Source organism: Pleurodeles waltl, chromosome 11 (genome assembly GCF_031143425.1).
Source record: "Pleurodeles waltl isolate 20211129_DDA chromosome 11, aPleWal1.hap1.20221129, whole genome shotgun sequence".
Lineage (NCBI taxonomy): Eukaryota > Metazoa > Chordata > Amphibia > Caudata > Salamandridae > Pleurodeles > Pleurodeles waltl.
Window position 1 is genome coordinate 729,227,846 of NC_090450.1, and position 23,120 is coordinate 729,250,965.

At 48.0% G+C, this 23,120-nt stretch overlaps 1 protein-coding gene across 2 annotated transcripts in view; it reads right to left on the reverse strand.

Moving 5' to 3' along the window:
- NCAPH (non-SMC condensin I complex subunit H) overlaps positions 1-23,120 on the reverse strand; it is a 209,811-nt gene that overhangs the window by 155,620 nt on the left and 31,071 nt on the right. For both annotated transcript variants that reach the window (XM_069214413.1, XM_069214414.1), the window contains exons 4-5: positions 10,763-10,855; positions 10,197-10,335 (exon numbers count right to left, since the gene is read on the reverse strand). In XM_069214413.1, the coding sequence (XP_069070514.1) occupies positions 10,197-10,335; positions 10,763-10,855 (232 nt within the window). The remainder of the gene's footprint in view (positions 1-10,196; positions 10,336-10,762; positions 10,856-23,120) is intronic.

A 23,120-nucleotide genomic window follows, 5' to 3' on the forward strand; every position in this document is an offset into this window, starting at 1 on the left:
TTGACACCAACCGAAGGATGAGCAGGGGGTACAGCCAGTAGATTGCAGTTGTCACAGCTTCTTAGTGGTATGTCTGGCAGAAGTAGCCCGTCCCCTTCTTTGTTGTTTAGAATAGGCTGGCAATGGCAGTGTCCGATAGGGTTTATGCAGTTGATAAGCAGGCTGAAAGGACTGCTGGTAAGTTTGTGGTTGGTATCTCTGGTATCCTCCACGGTACGAGTAAGACCAGTGGCCACGAATGCCGCAAAAAGGGGTCTGACGGAACTGGACAGTTCCAAGGGATCAAGCTGCATCTGTGTCTGCTTTTACGGCCTGCAGAGCATTATAGATGTGCTTCCCAAATGAAGTCAATGTCGAAGGGCATATAAAGGATTTTGGTTTTCACTTCTTGGCGGAACTACGTGGCCTTAAGTCAACTCTGGCATTGAAGTACAACAGATCCCGCCAACTGCCAGAAGTCTACAGATGCAATATCCATTGCACAGTTAATTTCAGATGCCACTTTTTCGCCTTCCTGTAAAATCTGAATAGCTTTGGTTGTCTTTGTCATCTGGCAGGAAATCCAGATACATGGCAATGTCTGACCCCATTTGGCAATCATATCGCCTCAGAATGGCCAGAGAGTTTGCGGCCCGGACAGCCATACTCGACATGACAATCTTTTGCCGATATTGTCTAGCGGTCTGCCCTTCTTGTAACACGGGGAAGTGATTGGGGAGGACGGATTTTTAGACCCGAATGAGGCACCCTGAGAAATGACCAAATCAGGTCTTGGATGTCCGATCAAACAAGCAGGTGAGTCCTCTGGCACTTTGTATTTCTCATCAATTCTTGGAAGAACTGCAGTGACTGTCGCTGGTGTTTTCATAATTTTCACTCCTTCCCATATATAGTCTACAATAAGTATTGCTCTGACTGCCTTTCTGGATTGATCCTTGAAATCGTATAGAAAACAGTCCGCCTATTTAGTAGTGATGGGCAGTTGGAAACGTTTGGCCCATTTATCCATTAGCATGTGAAAACAGCCACTATCTCCTGGTGGAGAATCCACTGGTTGAGGTGCTAGAGGAGAAGGTGGAGGAAATCTCATTCACTGATGATGGCACAATTGTCTATTATTTTGCCTTTTTCTCTAACTCCATCATCTGTTGAGGAAGGATCTTCTTGAGGAGGCATGGCAATGTAGGATTGTGGAGTCACTTGGGGTAGGTGGTGGAAGTAGATGTCCTGGCGATTTAGGTGCAGGTGTAGTTACTACTGCATGTGATTGTTGCACTTCAGGTGGTGCTGGGAAATGTTTGTAATAGCTTGCACGCATGCTTTGCAGGTTTTGCACCAGGGTAGCCGAAACCTGGACCATGCCTGGTGGTATATGAGAAGCATAATGATATTGCCTTACGTAGTGATGACTTTGGTAAACAAGCTCATAATAATCTTGTTCCTCCTCTTCACCCTGATATTTAACATGCAATTCAGAGGCGTTGTGAGCTGCACCAAACATCTCGATAGTCGTTGTCAAAGTCCTGAATATCCAATATGTGGATGGGTAAAAGTGGTGACACATCAGAAGGCGATGTGAATTCAGGGCAAATACTTTGAGGAGATGGTAAAACTCATTGAAGAGGTAGTCTACGGTAGCGGCGCTGTGGTCCACAGTAATGTTGATGGACTCTTGTGTTTGGACTTGGCTGACGAAGGATAATTTTTCCTAGGACCGTGTTGTCTACAAGGTCGTTGACGATGGTGGAACTGACGCAGATAGAGTTGTCAACAGTGTTGGCACAGTCTTCACCAATGCGATGGATCTCGTGAATGGTGTGGTGATCGTCAGACGAGGTAGTCTTCGACGATGCGGAAACTGTTGATGTCGACGACGTGATTGATGACGACTGTTAAATAGTCGTCAGGCTTCTGGTGACGGAATTGTCACTTCTTCCTGCCGCCGACTATGGTTTTGACATCTTTGGTGTTGTCGACGATATTTTAAACAGTGATGTTTGGCTTCTTTGAGACCGGTTCAAATAAAGATCTTGGTTTTAAAAGAAGATCTGTAGATGGGGTAAAGGGCTCAGATTTAGCATCTGGGGAAGCCCTTTTTTGTTTTTCTTTATCTGACGAGCCTTCCATACATCCCTGGTGGGTCTTTTGCAAGGCCTTTTTGCATTGATGAGGGGAGTCACGGTGAGACCTTTCCCTCTTTCTGGAAGTCTGTGAGGAAATGGAACACTCACAACTATTTTTTTCCTCAGAAACTAAGAAAGTCTTGGTCGTGCATTTCTGTAACCATAACAAAAGACTTCTCTCATGGTCTTTGAGGGTTTTCGTAGAACAAGTACTCCATACCTTGCAGTCTCTCACCTTGTGGGATGGATGAAGGCAATATATACATTCTTTGTGAGGATCTTTTGAATTGAGTCTTTCTTATCACAGGTGGTGCAAGGTCTGAAGAGTCCTTTCTTTACAGTTCTGACATACTGGAAGAGAAATAATTTGGAAATCATCAAGTCTGGAAAAACTGAGCAGAGCTCGTGGAGCCTCCTTCACACACGTCGTGCAGTGAAAATCTGAGGGAAGATGCCTCTGTTGGTCGTGTTCTAAGGGTGCGGTCACCTGATCGGTCATTGTTCAACTTTGGTCCTTTTTAAAAAGGACATGGATAGGCTATTAAGCAGAATCTTACATGTCCCCTTACAGCCTACTATTCTGAGATACACAGAGACAAGTGGGAATGATTCAAGTATGTGAATCTATGAAAGATACCCCAATATAGGAGAATTGATTGTGTTGGTCCCTTTGCCTCAGTTACTTCAAGGAACTGTAGGAAATTGCCCCTCTTTTACATGGGCACTGTAGGAAGTGCCCTTTTTACATGATCACCCCCACTTTTTGGGGTGATCACAGTAGGCACACTAGGCGCCAGGGATTGTGTGGTGTGTGTGTTTGGGGGTCGCCACCCCCAAAGTGGGGAAAGTTCATATTGGCCATCTCTGCCCATTTTGGGGGGCAGATGGGCCTATTTTTGTAGGCCCATCTGCCCCCAAGGAGGGCAGAAACCACCAATACGCCAGGGATTATTATTTTTTGTTCCCTTTCTTTTTGTTTTGTGCTGGGGGTGCCCCCTTTGGGAAGGGTCGCTCCCTAAAGGGGGCACAGAGCTGCTGCGGCCAATTTTTTACGCCCATCTGCCACCGAGGGGGGCAGAATCCACTTAGGTACCAGGGACAATTTCTAAGTTCTTGGTGGTGGGGTGTTTGTCAACTGGCGAAGTATTTGTATTTGTGATTATAACAATTTATTTCTTCTTTTCTTCTAGTTCAACGCTTTTGCTTCCTTTGCTGTGGATCCTTGCGGTTTTGGCAGTAGTTGTCCTGCGGTTTGCATAGTTGCATGTTTTAGGTAAGTGAAAGCAATTTATTCCAAAGGAATATTGTTGACATGCATGAATGACATGTTTGTAGGTGGTGTACCAAATGCAGTATTGTGTGTGAAATTGTCCTTAGATTTGAGCACAATGATATTTGTGTTGTCATGTGTCTAATTTTCTTTTTTCTTTTTAGTGGCATATCATTGGTGATTGCTGTGTCTGTGCAGAGTAGTTGCTTGGTGAGTAGCTTTTTCAGGCAAGTGAGTGGTATAGTTTTTTTAGTACATAACTTTGTGATAAAGCTACACTTTGTTTATTACTTATTTTAGTGCTAGTTGTTGGCAATCCATTTGTTGTTAGTGAGGATCATGGCTAGCCGCAGAGTGACCGCTCAGCAGGTTGTTGGCATGCTCTTTGAGTCGTCTTCAGACCATGATTACGAGACTGACTCTGCATCTGAGGCAGAGGAGGAAGTGGGAGATTCTGGAAGTGAGTTTTCTGTCCGAGAGTATTCTTCTGATGAGGAAGCTACTCTCAGTGCAGATGAAGGGCCTGTTGTAGAGAAGGACATTGATGTGCCAAGAGTGCAGCAGCCAGGGGCTGAAGGGTTTCCCATTAGAAGACCTGACACCTGGATTGCCCCAAACATGGAGCAGCTACAGTTACCTGCACTTACTGGTCTCCCAGGGTGTAGAGTTAATACGGAAAACTTTTTGCCTGTCCGTTTCTTTCACTTGTTTATGGACGATGTATTTTTGGAAGAGATTGTGGAGCAGACTAATTTGTATGCAGAGCAGTATTTGCGGGACAACGCTGCCAGACTTAAGCCTCAGTCTAGAGCTACTCAGTGGGTTCCCACATATCTGGAAGAGATGAAAAAGTTTTTAGGTTTGACTTTTTTGATGGGGTTGATCAGGAAGCAGTCACTGGCTTCTTATTGGTCTACTAGTCCCTTGATGGCAACGGCTAGATTTCCTGCAACTATGACACGTAATCGGTATTTGCTTCTTCTTCCTATGCTGCATTTTGTAGACAATGCTTTAGCCTTGCCACGAGATCACCCTGATTGTGACCGTCTTTTTAAGATTAGGCCTGTCCTTGATCATTTTGTGGATCGGTTTTCAGAGGTCTATGTTCCAGGCAAAGAGATAAGTGTGGACGAGTCTTTGGTCCTTTTCAAGGGGTGTTTAGTTTTTAAGCAGTACATTCCTAGTAAGAGGGCACAGTATGGGATTAAATTGTATATGCTGTCAGAAAGCACTATAGGATGTGTATATAATTTCCGGGTCTACACTGGTAGGGATTCCAGTATTGACCCTCCTGGTTGTCCGGCCACTTTTGGAGTTAGCGAAAAAATTGTGTGGGAACTTGGTAGACCGCTGTTTAACAAAGGTCACCATTTGTACGTAGATAATTTCTACACTGGAGTGCAGTTGTTCAAGGAGTTGTTTAGAGTGGACACTGTTGCTTGTGGCACAATCCGTTCTAACCGGAAAGGCTATCCAAGGGAGCTTGTCTGTAAAAAAACTTGAGGGGACAGTGCAGTGCCTTGCAGAATAATGAGCTGCTAGCTCTGAAATTCTCAGACAGGAGGGATGTGTACAGGCTGTCTACCATCCATGATGAGAGTACTTCCCCTGTGACTGTTTGGGGTCAGGTTGCGGAAGTGCGCAAACCTGCGTGCATTTTGGACTACAATAGGCACATGGGTGGTGTTGATAGAGTAGATCAGAGGTTGGAACCTTACACTGCCCTTCGTAAGTCTTACGTGTGGTATAAAAGTTGGCCCTACATTTATTTCATTTGGCAACTTTTAATGCTTTTATTGTATTCAAGGATTGTTCACCTGAGTCAAGGATGAAATTTGTTAAATTTCAGGAGTCGGTGATAGAAAGCCTTATTGTGGTGGAACAGGCAAGAGTTCCTAGAGTAGAAGTGGTGGAGGATGTGGCTAGATTGAAAGATCAGCACTTTCCAGATCACATTCCTCCCACTCCCAAAAGAGACTTGCCCACAAAGAAATGTAGAGTATGTGCCCGGAGATTAATCCGGAGGGAAAGCCGGATGTACTGCCCCAAATGCCCTTCAAAGCCTGGGCTGTGTGTGCCCAGCTGTTTTAGAAGTTACCACACAAGAAAAAACTTTTGGGAAGTACCATGAGCGTAAACTGTCTGTTTTATATTTTTAAATGTTTCACGGTTGGCATCACTGTCATGTATTTAGTTAGAGGTTTTGTGTTTGTAGTTTTGTGCTTATTTTATAATTAGTGGTTTCGTTGTTGTTTCTAAACAACAAAAAAAAGTGATGCCGGTGTGCGTGGGGTGGCGTTTGGCTGGCAGTGTGCGTGGGGTGGCGCTTGGCTGGCGGTGTGCATGGGGTGGCGCTTGGCTGGCGGTGCCAGCCAAACGCCAGTCCACACACTCATCGCCTGGTGTGATTGCTGTATCAGGCATGTGGGCGTATGAAAGTGATGGGCCCTTGACTGGCTCTGTCTGTTGATGCGAGTTTGTAATGTGCTGGGCCCGTGGCTGGCGGCGTGAATGGTCTTGTGCATGTCATGTATGAAAGGTATGTGAATGGACTGTAAAGCGGTTGGTGCCTTGTCATGGCTTTACAGCTCACGAGCTGGGAGTCATTGGTTCAGTTTTTTGGCCTTTCAGTTATTACCAGTGTATTTCACTTTTGTGAAATCTCTTGTTAATAAAATTTGATCTACTGAACCATCACTCACCCTCGTGCCAAATCCAACCATTATGTGTGGTACAAATGACAAAACCTGCTCCGCTGTAATCAGGAGTCGCAGCACACTTGAGACACGCTAGGTGTCTCAGGTGGGACCCTGATGATGAAGCATGCCACCAACTTGGTTGGTGGGTGAGGGGTCTGTTTCACATAACCTAAGTGCGTTTCTTTTCACAATTTTAGTGTTTGGCACATCACAGACTTATGTGGACACATCAAAATGATATATTACATAACTACATGTGTTTGGGGGGTGGGGGGTCCACCTATGTTTTTGGTCCTGGGTGCGGCCTTCATCTAGGGAAACCTACCAAACCCAGACATTTTTTTAGAACTAGACACCCCAAGGAGTGCAGGGAGATGTGGCTTGCGTGGATCCCCCAACATTTTCTTACCCAGACGCCTCTGCAAACTGCAACATTTCCTTAAAAAAGCATATTTTCCTGACTTTTGTTTGTACAATCACCGCTCCAGCACAAAATTCCTACTCCCCAGCGTTCCCTTCAGTCTCCCAAGTAAAATGACACCTCACTTGTGTGGGTCCCCAAAGCAGAGTCTGCCTAAAGATGTATAAAAGAAGAATATGTCCTTATCAACTCGCTGTGCTATCCCCTCTATCTCTACTAATTTTTGGCCTTATTCTGTTGCAGGCACCTGGCCCACCCACACAAGTGAGGTATCATTTTTATCGGGAGAATTGGGGGAACGCTGGGTGGAAGGAAATTTGTGGCTCCTCTCTGATTCCAGAACTTTCCGTCACCAAAATGTGAGGAAAATGTGTTTTTTTAGCCAAATTTTGAGGTTTGCAAAGGATTCTGGGTAACAGATCCTGGTCAGAGCCCCACAAGTCACCCCATCTTGGATTCCCCTAGGTCTCTAGTTTTCGAAAATGCGCTGGTTTGCTAGGTTTCCCCAGGTGCCGGCTGAGCTAGAGGCCAAAATCCACAGGTAGGCACTGTTTTCTTTCAAAAAATGTGATGTGTCCACGTTGCGTTTTGGGGCATTTGCTGTTGCGGGCGCTAGGCCTACCCACACAAGTGAGGTATCATTTTTATCGGGAGACTTGGGGGGAACAAAGATTAGCAAAACAAGTGTTATTGCCTCTTGTCTTTCTCTACATTTTTTCCTTCCAAATATAAGAGTGTGTAAAAAAGACATCTATTTGAGAAATGCCCTGTAATTCACATGCTAGTATGGTCACCCCGGAATTCAGAGATGTGCAAATAACCACTGCTCCTCAACACCTTATCTTGTGCCCATTTTGGAAATACAAAGGTTTTCTTGATAGCTATTTTACACTCTTTATATTTCAGCAAATGAATTGCTGTATACCCGGTATAGAATGAAAACGCACTGCAGGGTGCAGCTCATTTATTGGCTCTGGGTACCTAGGGTTCTTGATTAACCTACAAGCCCTATATATCCACACAACCAGATGAGTCCAGCAGACGTAATGGTATATTGCTTTCAAAAATCTGACATTGCTGGAAAAAGTTACAGGGTAAAACGTAGAGAAAAATTGCTGGGTTTTTTCACCTCAATTTCAATATTTTTCTTTTTCAGTTGTTATTTTCTGTAGGAACTGTAACAACTGGCAGTGAGCCTCAAAGGCTCACCTCTTTTGTTACAGCGCCCCAGGGCATCCCAGCTAGTGGAGATGCCCACCTTTTCGGCCACTGCCCCCACTTTTGGCGGCAAGGCTGGAGGAGATAATGAGAAAAACAAGGAGGAGTCACCCACCAGTCAGGACAGCCCCTAAGGTGTCCTGAGCTGAGGTGACCCCTGCCTTCAGAAATCCTCCATCTTGAGATTGGAGAATTCCCCAATAGGATTAGAGATATGCCCCCCTCCCCTCAGGGAGGAGGCACAAAGAGGGTGTAGCCACCCTCCAGGACAGTAGCCATTGGCTACTGCCCCCAGACCTACACACACACACACCCCTAAATGTAGTACTTAGGGGCTCCCCAGAACCCAGGAAATCTGATTCCTGCAACCTGAAACAAGAAGATGGACTGCTGACCTGAAAGCCCTGCAGAGACGGAGACGACAACTGCTTTTGCCCCAGCCCTACCGATCTGTCTCCCGACTCGAAGAAATCTGCAACAGCAACGCATCAGACAGGGACCAGCGACCTCTGAAGCCTCAGAGGACTGCCCTGAGCCAAAGGACCAAGAAACTCCAGTGAGCAGTGGCTCAACAGCAGCAACATCTTTGGCAACAAAGAAGCAACTTTTAAAGAACTCACTCTTCGCGCCGGAAGCGAGAGACTTCATCCTCTGCACCCGACACCCCCAGCTCAAGCTCCAGAGAACCAACACAACAGGGAGGACTCCCAGGCGACTACGACCTTGTGAGTAGCCCGAGGCGACCCCCCCACAGCGATGCATGCAGAGAGAATCCAGAAGCTCCGCCGACTGCCTGTAACAAGGGACCCGCCCCCTGGACCAAGCACTGCACCCGCAGCCCCCAGGACCAGAAGGAACCAAACCTCAGTGCAGGAGTGACCCTCAGGCGACCCTCTGCCTAGCCCAGACTGTGGCTGGCCCAAGAAGACCCCCTGTGCCCTGCCTGCACAGCTAGAATGACCCCCAGGTCCCTCCATTGATTTCAATTACAAACCCAACGCCTGCTTGCACACTGCACCCTACCGCCCCTGTGCCACTGAGGCTGTGTTTTGTGTGCCTACTTGTGGTCCCTCCCCCCCCCAGTGCACTACAAAACCCAACCTGGTCTGCCCTCTGAAGACGCAGGAACTTACCTGTAGGCAGACTGGAACGGGAGCACCCCTGTTCTTCATAGGCACCTATGTGTTTTGGGCAACTCTTGGACCTCTACACCTGACTGGCCCGGAGCTGCTGGTGTGGTAACTTTGAGGTTGCTTTGAACCCCTAAAGATGGGCTGCCTATGCGCAGGAACTCAGACTTGTAAGTGTCTTACTTACCTGGCAAACTAACCATTACTTACCTCCCCCAGGAACTGTTGATTTTTTTCACTGTGTCCACTTTTAAAATAGCTTTTTCAATTTTTCCTAAAACTGTGTATGAAATTGCTCTAATTCAAAAGTTCCTAACTTACCTGTGTGGAGTACCTTGCATTTTATGTTTTTACTTCAAATCTTGAACTTGGGGTTCTAAAAATAAATTAAGAAAATATATTTTTCTATATAAAAACTATTGGCCTGGAGTTAAGTCTTTGAGTGTGTGTTCCTCATTTATTGCCTGTGTGTGTACAACAAATGCTTAACACTACCCTCTGATAAGCCAACTGCTCGACCACACTACCACAAAATAGAGCATTAGAATTATCTAATTTTGCCACTATCTTACCTTTAAGGGGAACCCCTGGACTCTGCACACTATCTCTTACTTTGAGATAGTATATACAGAGCCAACTTCCTACAACCAGTATTTGAATAAACCTAACTTTTGCCGTATGAAGCGTTACCATTTTTTAGGATCTTTACAGACCCAAAACGGACAAAATTTAGCATCCATCTTTCAGACAATTCCGTTAAGAAAGGTTTCATCAGAAAAAAAGATTAGAATCAGAATTCATTTATCTCTGTTCAACAGCTGCAAAGTAATGGCAAAATCTATAAATGTTTAGGAGAAAACAGGCAAATTAATCAGTCGAAAGGGTCAAGACCTTGCTTGACAAAGATTTCCCTTGTAAATGGCACTATAAGATTATTGATAATAATACATCCACTATTGGCAGGTTCAGAAGCATGTGTAAATTAGGAGGTTTGAACCGCCTCTTAAACGATACCTGAACAACAAGTCAGAAGAAAATATATATTAAATTCAAACTATCTGTTTGGTGGTTTAATACAATGGTAACTGCAAAAATTAACATACAGGCACCTGTGAGTATACAGACTACAAGTTTGAGCATCTCAGTGACGAAAGAAAACACAGGCCTAGGAGAGGTTGTTCAGTCCTTTTTTGTGATCAAAGTGAAGAGTCTCTTGGTTTGTAAAACCTAAAAGGAGTGGCAGAGTGGACTCCCACTGCCCACAGAAACTAAAGCAGCAGACAGTGGTTTATGGTTCACACACTGCCTCTTTGCTGCTGCTGAAAGTAACATTACCTCCATTTACTAGATCAGACTCCCCTGGAACCTGAGATTCCGTGCCCAAACCACCGAGCACCCTGTACACATCAGCATGTACGGCATCCACTCGCACTGCATAGATCTTCGCACTGGCGTCCAACGTGCCAGCCGCAATCTGGTAAACAAAAAGGTCGTAACAAAAGAGTTATGTAGGTAGTCTCTAATGACTGCACCTGTGTCAGAGGGCAGGAATGTAAAATGAAAGACGCGCCCATTATGGAGAACAAGGACAGCAAATGCAGCTCAAGAAAGCAAACAATGGGAGACTGTGAGGACACAGAAGAGCATTGAGAGGTGTAGCAGTACATATGGAAGGAAAACAAAAGCAAAAAGGTCTGAATTTTGAAAGGGACATAAGACAGAGGAAAGTCAGAAGGTCAACCTGTGGACGTTTGTAATGTTCATATAGTGCATGTAACTATCAGTTATGTACACTTATTCTAAATTCTGACAAATCAAGGGATCAGGTGTTGTGAAAATACACCATTCCCCAAATGCGATTGTGTGAGGCAAACAAAATATTCAGCACTTAAGCAACTCACCTTGAAATTAGTGAGTTCAGAGTCTTTCTGTTTCAGGATATCAGCCATATAGTCGATTAAGTGAAGGCCGAAAGCATTCTTAGTGGTGATTTTCTGCAAAGACAGTTATTTCCATCAGATGAGAGCCCCCAAAGTCGATCATGAAGAGCTAGGAGGTATATTCAAATTAGCTCAGAGGTCAGATTCTATTGAGAAGATAATGACTACAGCACAGACACAGATAATCAAGTTGCACACTAGGATACACTTGTATATCATAAATACACAGCCAATAAACTAAATAAGATGAATCCCAGAGTACACCTAAATATTCTACACAGCAGTATGTAAGAAGACTGGTAACAGTGAAAGAAAAACTCTAGCAAAAAAAAAAAAATTGCACGCTTTGATTCATCTAGAAGAATAACTACACAAGACATTTTCAGTTTTGTTTCTTTGTAAGCAAAGCAAGAATTGAGCTACAAAGCTCAACTCCGGATCATGCCGCTTCTAGGTCAGATATATTCAGCCTACCTGTCCTAATAATGAAGTATCATCTGACTCATCATTATGCGCTATATTGCAGCCTTTGATTAATACACAATCATCCTAACTAATGTTTTGGTCCCAAAATATTTAAGTGCCTTAGGAGTTAAGAGACCAAATATGAATCCTGACGTCAACACAAACATATGGGACCATTAGCAAAATATGCCTATTTGAAACACTAAAGTTAATTCAGCAATCCTGGGTAAAAAAATGTCTTGGATTAGCCCCATGATCAGTGACGGTGGAGAGGCAAGCCTTATACGGAATCAGCAAAGCAGTAATTCTAAAGAAGAGAACCCAAATTCCATACTGAGGCCAGTAGTTTGCTCAGGAGAGTGACATTCGGCCACTCCCATGCATGAGAAAATCCTCGGACCTTGAAGAGTTCACGCAAACCAGACAAACATAGGCTTCCACTATCTTAAGGCTGCCTTCACAGAAGGTAGAGAAAGGTGCTACGGTGGATCAAGGGGCAAGCCATCAATTTAGGATTGGGAAATATTTTTACCATGCATTAATTAGCTCCAATTCTCCAGTGTGTACAATAGGTTATTTTGACAATGCATTTGCTGTTGTCTATCAATTCCTTATAAGAAAATGCTTTTTCAAGCCTACACTTCAAACCTATTGACCTTATTTATATGAAACTCATGACATGTGCAAAGCAGGATCAACATTAAACTCTGGTTTTGTAGTTCATAAACAGACTTCCTAAACATCCTATAAGCACATACAAACTTAAGCTGAGCACAACATAGTACCACACGATCCTTATGCACATTAAAAGGTATTGTTCACGGATCAAAATGTCTATTTAGTTTTGCAAAAAGCTAAACCACCCACCCCAAGAGCTTTTCAGAGAGAAGTGCAGAATACAGTAGATCTGAAACTGCTTCCCCAATCTGAGATCTATCAAAGCATCCATCCTCACATTAAGCTACTGTCATCTCATGCATTAATTAAGGACAATCATTCGTCATCTGGTGTCCAGCACCAACATAACGCATGAAACTTTCAAGAGCAGCAGGCAGTGGACTTCCAGAATCAAAATCAGAACCTGAATCAAATATCATACTTGTGCCCTAAATAAATATCGCCAATCCTATGCTGCTGCATCGTGATGCAAGAACTGTCCACTCTCACTGCTAGATACTAGCTACCCCACAAATCACATTGGCTGTGTGTGGACACTGTCCTTTTTGCAGGGTCACCACCTCCCCCTTTTTTTTTGTTAACTGAACTTAGCCAGTTTTTTGACTGTGTAGTGCACAGGGTCCTGCTGTCCAGGCCCCAGTGGATGTGCTATGACTCCTCAAAGTCTGTGTACAATTGACTAATACCTTACAGGCATATTTAACTGACCCATAAGTCCCTAGTCCATGATACAAGAGGTAATCAGGGCTAGTAATTTAAGGTGTCACTAGTGGACTGCAGTACTTAAATGTTCCACCACCACAGTGATAAGGTGAAAACCTGGCACCTGGTCTGCCATTGCAAGGTGTTGAGTGGCTTTTGAACTGCCAAGCTCGACATAGCAGAAGACCCCACTTGCCATGCTCAGACCATCCTTCTTAATACATGCGAGTCACTCCTAAGGCAAGCCTTAGTAGCCCAGAAGGCTGGGTGCCCAATATCAAAAAGACAGGACATGTTGATTTTAAACTTTACATATCATGACAGTGAAAACTCGAAATTGTCATCTTCACTGCAGCAAGAACCATAGTGTCCAATGAAATTAAGACTAATGAGCTTACTATACACTCTTTAGGAGAGGTGAAAACATCAAAGATTATGTTGTGAGCTCTTTAAGGGGACACCACCATCATTTTCTATTAACACACTATGGAACTCGCCCCAAGTGATAGGGCATTTTAAATGTGGGAGTTGCAAAGCATGTGGTCTAACCATTGAAACCAAGACTTTTAATCATTAAAAAAAAAAAAAAGAATCACACATATACTCCGAGGTGACACACTAATTGCAATAGTGTGGATGTCATTTATGTGATTAAGTGGCCCTGTAGGCTTTTGTGTGTGGGACAAACAAGACAAAACATAAAAGTGTGCATCCTCCAACACTGCAGTAGGATTAGATGCAAGGGCGAGGGGACACCACTGGTGGAGCACTTCACGGCCTTGAACCACCCTGTTGATAACATTCGCTGGCTAGTGATTGAGAAGGTCAGTATGAACCCTAGAGGGGGCAATTTTGCCAACACTATTGTAAGGAAATGCCTCCTTGGCATGGTTACCCCCTGACTTTTTGCCTTAGCTGATGCTATGTTTTGATTTGAAAGTGTGCTGAGGCCTGCTAACCAGGCCCCAGCACCAGTGTTCTTTCCCTAACCTGTACCTTTGTTTACACAATTGGCACACCCTGGCATCCAGGTAAGTCCCTTGTAACTGGTACCCCTGGTACCAAGGGCCCTGATGCCAGGAAAGGTCTCTAAGGGCTGCAGAATGTCTTATGCCACCCTGGAGACCCCTCACTCAGCACAGACACACTGCTTGCCAGCTTGTGTGTGCTGGTGAGGACAAAACGAGTAAGTCGACATGGCACTCCCCTCAGGGTGCCATGCCAACCTCACACTGCCTATGCAGTATAGATAAGTCACCCCTCTAGCAGGCCTTACAGCCCTAAGGCAGGGTGCACTATACCATAGGTGAGGGCACCAGTGCATGAGCACTGTGCCCCTACAGTGTCTAAACAAAACCATAGACATTGTAAGTGCAGGGTAGCCATAAGAGTATATGGTCTGGGAGTCTGTCAAACACGAACTCCACAGCACCATAATGGCTACACTGAAAACTGGGAAGTTTGGTATCAAACTTCTCAGCACAATAAATGCACACTGATGCCAGTGTACATGTTATTGTAAAATACACCCCAGAGGGCACCTTAGAGGTGCCCCCTGAAACCTTAACCAACTACCCGTGTAAGCTGACTGGTTCTAGCAGCCTGCCACACTCGAGACATGTTGCTGGCCACATGGGGAGAGTGCCTTTGTCACTCTGTGGCTAGTAACAAAGCCTGCACTGGGTGGAGATGCTATCACCTCCCCCAGGCAGGAGCGGTAACACCTGGCGGTGAGCCTCAAAGGCTCACCCCCTTTGTTCCAGCACCACAGGGCACTCCAGCTAGTGGAGTTGCCCGCCCCCTCCGGCCACGGCCCCACTTTTGGCGGCAAGGCCGGAGGAAATAATGAGAATAACAAGGAGGAGTCACTGGCCAGTCAGGACAGCCCCTAAGGTGTCCTGAGCTGAGGTGACTAACTTTTAGAAATCCTCCATCTTGCAGATGGAGGATTCCCCCAATAGGGATAGGAATGTGACCCCCTCCCCTTGGGAGGAGGCACAAAGAGGGTGTACCCACCCTCAGGGCTAGTAGCCATTGGCTACTAACCCCCAGACCTAAATACGCCCTTAAATTTAGTATTTAAGGGCTCCCCTGAACAAGGAACTCAGATTCCTGCAACCTAAGAAGAAGAGGACTGCTGAGCTGAAAAACCCTGCAGAGAAGACGGAGACACCAACTGCTTTGGCCCCAGCTCTACCGGCCTGTCTTCCCCCCCTTCTGAAAAAACTGCTCCAGCGACGCTTTCCCCAGGACCAGCGACTTCTGACTCCTCAGAGGACTGCCCTGCTCTAAAAGGACCAAGAAACTCCCGAGAACCTCCCGAGAACAGCGGCCCTGTTCACCCAAGACTGCAACTTTGTTTCCAAAGGAGCAACTTAAAGGCAACAGCGTTTCCCGCCAGAAGCGTGAGACTTGCAACCCTGCACCCGGCGACCCCGACTCGACTGGTGGAGAAACAACACTTCAGGTAGGACCCTCCGGCAACTCCGAGACTGTGAGTAACCAAAGTTGTCCCCCCTGAGCCCCCACAGCGACGCCTGTAGAGGGAATCCCGAGGCTCCACCTGACCGCGACTGCCTGACTCTCAGATCCCGACGCCTGGAAAAGACCCTGCACCCGCAGCCCCCAGGACCTGAAGGATCGGAACTCCAGTGCAGGAGTGACCCCCAGGAGGCCCTCTCCCTTGCCCAGGTGATGGCTACCCCGAGGAGCCCCCCCCCCCTCTTGCCTGCATCGCTGAAGAGACCCCTTGGTCTCCCATTGAAACCTATTACAAACCTGACGTGTGTTTGCACACTGCACCCGGCCGCCCCCGTGCTGCTGAGGGTGTACTTTCTGTGCTAACTTGTGTCCCCCCCCCAGTGCCCTATGAACGTTCTCTCCCATGTTGTAAGAAAGAGTATCTATTCCCATCCCTAAAGGTTTATGGGTGGTTTTGGGAAGAAAAAAAAATAAAGTGTTTTGGGGGTAAGTTGATTTATTCATACTTTACCCGTTGATTTTTCCGGTTGGACCATTGTTGTTACATATTATTAGCTACCCAGGTCCTTCGGGTTACTGTTATGAAAAGGGTCCTCTTGCGGGGGGCGTGGGTTCGGGCATCAAGATGGCGGTCGCACTCGGAGTGCTCCGGACCCCTCAGTCATCTGCCCATATAGCCCCCGCCATCCTGCGTCTCAAGTTCTATCCAGCAGCCCCAGAGACGAGGGGCAAGCCTAGGGCTGCGGCCCGAGCTCCATAAGTGCTGCAGTGGAGCGAGAGAGGAGCCGCCTGGAGCCAGGTCGGCCGCGGTGGGAAGAGGGGCCGACAGAGGGGTGCAGTGCAGTGGCCCGGGCGGGGGCAGGCCCTTGGAGGTGTGGCAGCCCAGGGCACCCGGAGCGGAGAGCAGAGTAGTGAAGTGAGCGCCGCCGTGCTGGGCGGAATGAACACCCGCGGAGACTAGGCGTGCTGGGGCCACAACTGGGCTGGGCCGGCCCCTGGTGCCGAGAGAGGCCACGGCCTGGAAAGTGGAGGTGCGGTGGTGGCCAGTGTTCCACCTTGCCAGATTAGTTCATGGCTGCGGCGTGCCCCAAATGAAGAGCCCGACGAACGGCATGGCCCGGAGGACGGTGAGCCGTGTGGAGGTGGGTGAGGCGGTGGATGCCAGGCTCGCGGCCTGGACAGTGACGGCGAAGCGGTGGAGGTTTGGCCTGCTCGTGATGGGGCAGTGAAGTCACGGAACCCGGATTGGGGGCTGGGATGGGGAGCGCTCAGGAGAGCGCCGAGCGGGGACAGAACTGAGCGGAGGAGGATCGGGCCTGGCTGCCCACGGGTCCTGGGCCCGCCCCGGAGGGTGTGCGCTAGGACTCTCATGGCAAGGACTGGCGGCCTGTCGGGCTGCGCCCTGGCCCAGAGTAGCTGTTGGGGGCCGTCATAGGCACCCCTGGACGGAGGACAAGGTACGCAGGGTGTGGTAGGCGGTGCCTCAAGCGAAAGGAGCACTTCCCCGCCTCCCCCCTTCCCTCTCATGCTTATTTCCTCTGCAGTGTGGTGCCGTGTGAGGCTAACTGCGGCAGCCCTGAGAAGGGGACGCACGGCACAGGGCGCGGCCTTGGGTCAGCCAGCTGAGGCAAAATGGGGAAGGACAGAGCAAGCAGACAGCCGCCGGCGTCCCAGCAGCGGATTGATCAGTACACCACGCAAACACCCACCCAGAATGTGGGAGACTTGGCATCTGGGGGGGTTGACACCTGATGGTGTGAGCACTATCCTCCAAGCTATCCAGTCCTCGCAACTAGTAGTGGAAACTAAGATTGGTGAAGTACGCGAGGATGTGGGGTTGTTACGAGAGGACCTCCGGACTGCTGTGGGTCGGATCACAGCGGTGAAAGGCAGAGTCTCCCAAGCGGAGGATGAAATCACAGATCTTAAAACTAAAGTGGCTCAGTTGCTGACCCACATGGGTGAACTGCACAGCCGGGCCGAAGACGCAGAGAACCGCTTCAGGCGCAACAACCTCTGCTTTGTTGGCTTCCCCGAGGAGGTCGGAGGCGGACCAGGCGCTTGAGTTCTTGGAGAGGTGCATTAGGTCCTGGATGCCTGAGCAGCGCCTCTCCCCCTGGTTTGCAATTGAATGGGTGCACAGGGCGCTTGCGCCCAGGCCCACGCCTGGCGGGCCTAGAAGACCGATAATCGCGCGATTCTTGTACCTTAAAGACCAAGACATCATCATCATCAGAGAGGCCAGGCTGTGCCTGCACCTCAGATAGGAAAATCATAGGATCCTTGTCTTCCCTGACTACACTCGGGATGTCCAGGCCAGGCGCCGCTCATATGAACATGTTGAACAAAAACTCAGGTCGATGCAGCTTACATACCTTCTTCTATTCCCTGGCCAACTGAAGGTCCTCATGGACAGGAGGTCCTTCTTTGAGTCACCTGAGGCGGCATGGGACTGGTAAACTGAGGAGGGCCGCGCGGCTCGAAAGGGGCCTCCTCCGGACTGGGAGGGGCTCCCCGGCTCTTGGCCCTGCTGCCCATGCGGGCACGCGGGGAGGACGCAGACGCACCAGGACCCGTCACAGGAGGAGGAGCGGCCCGGGTAGCCCAGTTGATCTAGACTCGCAGCGAGATTCCGGTCGCCCGGCTGGAGAGGGTCCCCTGGGCACCCCCAGGGTCAGGGGGCCCGCACGAGTGGAGGAAGAGGATCGCCTCAGTCAGACTCCTGCAATCTCATGAGAATGAGCGATAGTGTGCTCGTGGACTGGTGAACCCGAGTAGGGTGCATCCATCCTGGTTAGGGTTGATGCGGATTGGTGGGGGCTTGATTGCAGACGATCCGACTGAATGGAGGGGTCCACCGCATGATTTTACATTGATGTTGGGCCATTTGCCCCATAAGTTCTGGTTGGGTTTTTGGGTGACAGATGCTTCAAGGGTGGAAGTATGGGGAGGGGGGCAGTTGGGGGCTGCAGTGTTACTTAAGTTTTGTGACGTGCTACTGTGGTTTAGCTGTTGCCGCACTTTCCCTTTCTATTTTCCTAACTGGTCACTCCCGAGCCCACTAGCGGACATGCAACACACAGTTTAATTATTGCGCGGCCCCACTTGATGCAGGTTCTCTCATGGAACGTGAACGGGCTCCTGGACAAAATCAAGCCGACAGCGTCTTTAATACACTTGCTTGGCACTAAATGCCCCATACTCACACGGGGGGATACGACAGTCTACCACGTGGGGTTTACCAGGGGATCCAGAGGGGTGGCAGTCTTGCTGCACCGTTCCCTCCCCATAGTGATAACTACTGTTCAGTCCGACTCACAGGGGCGCTACGTTGCGGTGTCCGGCGCATTCCGGGGGCAACCGATTAATATCTTGAGCGCCTACGCCCCGCCTGGGGCGTTTGATCGCTTTTTACTGCCTCTCCGGGACATATTGTTGGGGCTCCCGCCAGTGCTGACCCTCCTGGGTGGGGGTTTTAACTACATTTTGAACCCCATGTTGGACATTACTGGTCCGGTGTCCTTAATTCGCTCCCAACGAGCATCAGGATTGAGGAGTTGGGCTGAGAGCCTTGGCGAGCTATGGCGGTTATGGCATCCTAGAACACGGCAGTACACTCACACGTCGGCGGCGCACCACACACATGCCAGAATCGACCTCATTTACATGCCAGCACTGGATGTTTCCAGTGTCACTGGGGCGGAGATACTGCCGCACGGGGTCCCAGACCATGCACCGGTACGAATCAGTCTGGGAGACTCCGACCCTGCTCGGCACCCGTTGTGGCGTTTGAATGCCTGGTACTTCCTTTTCACGCTGGCGATAGAGCCATTGGCAAAGTTATTGAGGGAGGACCCCCTGATGGACGGATGGTCTTGGCCCTCAGGGCGGGAAGACCCACTGGCACACTATGCGGACGATGTGCTTCTTTATCTGCCCAACCCACAGCAGCCCTCGGGCACTGCAGATCTTGGGCCTTTTCTCTGAGGCCTCTGGCTTGATTCTAAATCCCGGCAAGTCAGTGTTGGTGCCACTGCACCCCTCCAGAGACTGTGGATTGGCAGCAGGACATCCCTATTAGGCGTAACAGCTTCAAATCCCTGGGTGTGCAGATGGCCTTGCTGCAGGAGCTGGCCTGGGCGCTCAACATTTCCCCGCTCACGCGGAGGGTCCAGGAGGATCTTCAGCGCTGGCGGACCCGGCCCCTTAACCTACTGGGCAGAATAGCACTCTATAAAATGATGATCCTGCCCCAGTTCCTTCACCTGTAAACGACTGGATTGGAGGGGGGGGGGGGAGGGAGGGGTGACTGGTCAATCCAGCGTACCAATTGGAACTTCAGATGATGGGTTTCCCCAAGGTGCTTGGTGCACTGTATGGTTGTCCCGGGCAACCCCGGATGTGACAAGGGTAGTATTGGCAGGCTGGCGTAAGGCCCAGAGGGTGACAGGATGGTGGGCCCGCCTCACCCAGCAGACCCCGTTGTGGCATGGGAGATGGTTGGGGGAGGTCACGGCCTTGAAGGGGTTTCGGAGATGGGACCTCATTGGAATTTCGCTGCTTGGTGAGGTCTGGGAGGGGTCGCACATGCGGTCCTTTGAAGAGCTTCAACCACACTTTTCACTTATCATGACCCTGTTTCATAAATACCTTAAACTCCGGCACGCATTGCAAGTACATGTCCAGGCGGGTGAGGCCCTCCAAGAGTTCTGTTCAATGGAAGCGAAGGTGTTGACGGGGAGCCTGGGCGGGGTGGTGGTGGTGGTGGGGGGTGTTTTCGCGGATATACTGCTCAATACCGACCCGCCTTTGGATAGGCTCCGTCGGAGGTGGGAGGAGTGGCTGGGCCCTATAGATGAGGACTGGAGGGATGCGCTGATGGCCCCTAGGACAAGGACTATGGCCTCCCGATTCCGCGCACTGCAGACATATTACCTACACACAGCGTACCTCACTCCCATTCGGTTACACAAGGCAGGTCTCAGACCCCACGGAGACTGTCCCCGGTGTTCTAGCCCTGATGCCAACTTCTATCATATGGTGTGGTCCTGCCCGATAATTGCTTCTGGAGGGCGGTAGTTGCTGAGATCCCCGAGGTCCTGCAGGTGGTGGTGAACACGGCCCCATTGCCGCTTTTATTGGGGGTGATGGAGGGAGTGGGGTCTAATGTAGCAGACCGAACCTTCCTAGGCATGGCATGTTTGGTGGCCAAAAGAGACATTGTGGCAGCGTGGAAAGCAGAGGTGGCGCCGACATTGGCCAAATAGCGCCGTGGAGTAGACCGGTGCGCCCAGCGGGAGAAACTTGTTTATGAGGCAAGAGGTTGCCCAAACAAATTCCAGAGAGTGGGGGGTAAATGGGTGGCTGTCTGGGGTGCCGGGTCCGAAAACGAACTGTAGGTGTCAGGCCGTGGGGCATCCTGTCGAGACATTCCCCCTCTTTTCCATTCAGAATGTGTCAGTGCTGTCTATATCGTTGTTCAATACTGCATAGTAGCTGGCTGGGGAGAAGGAGATGACCATGTTGTACCCTGTATTTTTTTTTCTTTCTGAAAAAAAACAAACAATACGTGTTATAAAAATAAAAGGGTCCTCTTAAGCTTCAGCACCACCAACAGATAAAGAACGCTGTACTTTGAGACCTCAGCTGCCCAGGAACGCCTTTCACTGCTGGGAGTCTTGACCTTGCTGAGGAGTCCTCAAGTAGTGGGACCTGTAGCCAAAGTGTATCCTGACCCCCAAAGTGTCCAGATTTGCTTTCCTGTAAGCAACCGCAGAGACTGCTATTACCAGAGATCAGCTGAGCAGTGGTGACCGGACCTGCACTGACACCACTGCTACAACGTTGCAGATCGTGTCCAGAGGCCACAGAAGACCCCAAACGCTCATGGATACCAGGGTGGCCCCAGCAACACTCACCACATCTCTTTAGCATCTGTAGCATCAGGACCAGTTCTTTGTTGGATCGCAGTTAAGGAGAAAAGTGCTCCCGGGACTGCTGGACTCAAGTTAAAATTTAAAAGATCTTTATTAGGCTAACGCAGCCATAAAGTAATAAAACCTAAAAACAACATACAATACATCTACTTAATAATTCAATACAGCAAAATATTTCAACACATTAAAAATAAAGTGCAATGACCCCAAGTCCACACACTTCTCGAATAAAACATCACACAGCATAGCAAATTTCTGGGGTTTCAAAATTAGTTAAAAATCTAAAATATTCGATGCAAGTTTAAACTGCACGTACGCAGAGGGAAACTAACAATCTTACTCTAAAAAAGTAAAAAGAAAAGCACAAGGTGCCTTGACTAGAGATATTATCATGCGGGCATGGGGGAAGATTATCTGCCCATCCTCCTTGCACTGGGAGCACAACCAAGAAATGTACCATACTCAATCTAGTCTTTGTCAAATAAAATCAATGTTGCAATTTATAGATAAAAAAAAAAAAAAAAAAAAAAAAAAAAAAAAAAAGAAGGAGTAAGGTAAGGTTGCCTCTCCTTGTTGAATACCTCGACTTCCATAGATACCAGAGGTGGATTATAGGAATTTGCACCTACGCTTGGACTGGGTCTGTTCTTAATAAGCTGTCAAATGAAACTTTAGCAGATAGCAGGATTTGAGTTGGTTCCTTATAGAACTCCAAAAACTCAAGCCCCATCAAGCTGCTATATAGATAGCAAAGCTAAGGGATGTTTTTGGCATTGTCCAGGGCCAAGCAATCCTGGAGGTAAGTCTGAAAAATCCCAGTTCGGATGTTAGCCAGATTTTTATCCGCAAGAGCAGAAGAGTCAAACCCACAGTCCTCTAAATATTTAAGACCCACCTCAGAATGGCAAAAAACGTTGAGGCTCCCTGGGGGACCACCAGGAGTCTGTGAAGGAAATCATTTTCAATAGTTTGGAGTCTGATGCAGCTATCGCTATCATACCCCCACACTCCAGCAATATATGTGGACATTTAGCATTAAAAAGGGCTATCAGTTCTTTGGCAGGCCTATGGCCCAATTTTGCTGCAAAACGGAAGACTGTTTCTATTGCTGTTAGTTTGTTGACTCCTTGACACCAACAATGGTGTCAAATTTAGATGTGAATTAAATAGAAGACCAAAATAGAAACAAGTCCAGGGAAGACATGAAATTAACAAAGACATTAGGGAATTTCTGCAAAATATTTGCTGTTCTTGCTAAAATAACGGCATCATCTACATAAAGCAGTGTAGGTATGGATCGAGTGTCCACTCTTGGTAAACAAAATAGGACCAAAATACATCCCTGACGGACACCCTCAGTTGATGCTATGAGGAGGATGCACTCTCCCCCTGGGCCATACCGGATCTTAACCGAGGTGGTCCACTGAAATCTGGCCAAAGATACCTCCATGTTATCCAACATGTCCCAGAGTATGGCACAGATGACAGTATCAAAAGCACCTGACAAGTCCATGAAGGCTAGATGTAAAGAGCCCTTCATGGACTTGGTGTATTTTCCAATCATACCGGATAAACTAAGACACTGCTCAATCGTGCCCAGTTCCTGTCTGAAACCATATTGGGCCTCTGAGAGGATATTATTTGAGGAAACCTATCCTTCAATATGGGCTAAAAGAACCCTCCCCAGTATCTTCACTGTGGAGTCTATTAGGGAGATTGGCCTAAAACATACCAGGTTTGCTCTAGCTCTCTTTAAAAAAATATATATATTGGGGCCACATTAGTCTTTTTCCAGGATGAAGGGAGTGGGCCTATAACAACAGCTCTAAAAATATTGGCAAGCAATGAATTTTTTTTTAAACAAGTCCACTGGGACTTCATCTGGGTCATTCCTACATTTACCTTACCTGATAGAATCTTGAACTTCTGTAGCCGAAATAGACTGTCTTAACTGGAGAGCCATTCGCCTTCCTTTCCCCATAAACAAGTACTCTTCTTGTGAGGTCATTGCTTTAATAAAATGGTTAAAAACCAGAGAAAAATATGTAACCTAGGAC